The 1,135-nt window shown below is 63.4% G+C and overlaps 1 protein-coding gene across 1 annotated transcript; it reads left to right on the top strand.

Annotated features, from left to right (window-relative positions):
* Window positions 1-349: 349 nt before the first annotated feature.
* On the top strand, window positions 350-1,099 carry EMIHUDRAFT_259895 (hypothetical protein; the record flags this gene model as incomplete). Its single annotated transcript, XM_005793474.1, has 1 exon — window positions 350-1,099. A coding segment is annotated over one exon (750 nt), but the record flags the coding sequence as incomplete, so codon positions are not given.
* Window positions 1,100-1,135: the final 36 nt, after the last annotated feature.

Raw genomic sequence — 1,135 nt, forward strand, 5'->3', positions numbered from 1 at the left:
CGTTGCGCTCACCGCTTATCGTTTTTCTCTTTTCAAAGGAATTCCCTGTCAAACCATCCATCGAAACTGGGTGTCTTCGCCTCCGCCTTCGTTTGCCTCCGGCTGGCGAGGTACTCCCACGCCTCTCGGGGTTTTGTCTGGCCGAGTCGCTGGGGCGAGCCTTGGCGAGACTGCGTCAGCTGTTGCCACAGCAGGCTGGGAGTACCTCGCCAGGGGGAGGCAAACGAAGGCGGAGGCGAAGACACCCAGTTTCGATGGATGGTTTGACAGGGAATTCCTTTGAAAAGAGAAAAACGATAAGCGGTGAGCGCAACGCCCGCGCAGCAGAGCAGGCCAGCAGCAGCAAGAGATGAATGTTCGCAAGGTTACGCTCGCGCTGCTATCCGGCCTTGCCGGCGCCCAAAACGCGTGCGGCACCGCCGGCGTGAACTGCGGTGAGGCGGAGGCTCTGCAGACTGGAATCGCTCAGCAGTGGAGCGGCTTTGGCACGCCGGTGAAGCTCGGCACTTGGAGCCGCCCCCAAAGGTGCCCTCCTGAGACCGACTTTGGGCGTCTGGAGGACCTGCTGCCGCAAAAGCACTTTCGCGGCCCGCTGAGCGGGCCCGCGAGCTACTTCAAGCGGGTGCCGCCGCACTACCTCGGCCACCACGCCAACTTTAGCAAGTGCGAACGGTCTGTGTATATCGACGTGGGCGCGCGCGAATTTGACTCCAAGGAGGGGATGCTCTCGACCTTTGCGGTCTACCCGCAGCTCCTCGGCTTTGACGAGTTCTACGCCTTTGAGGCCGCGTCTGGCTTCTACAAGCTGCCGCCGCAGCCGGACTTAGTGCGGCGGCTTCAGCGGCAAGGCATGTCTGCAGCGAGGGCGGCGAGCTTTGCTCGGCGCCACTTCTTCCTCCAGGCCTTCATCGGCGCCCGCTCCAACCCGTCGACCACCCCGCCCACTCTCGGCTTCTCGGACCTGCTCAAGACCATGCTCGGCCTGCAGCCGGCGGACGCGGTGGTGGTGAAGATGGACGTCGAGGGCTACGAGTACGACATCGTGCGGACGCTGCTGGCGGACGGCACTCACGCGCTCATCGACGAGATCCTGCTCGAGGTGCACTACGGCCACCCGGCGATGATGCGGCGCTTC

The sequence above is a fragment of the Emiliania huxleyi genome (genome assembly GCF_000372725.1).
Source record: "Emiliania huxleyi CCMP1516 unplaced genomic scaffold EMIHUscaffold_10015, whole genome shotgun sequence".
Classification (NCBI taxonomy): Eukaryota; Haptophyta; order Isochrysidales; family Noelaerhabdaceae; genus Emiliania; species Emiliania huxleyi.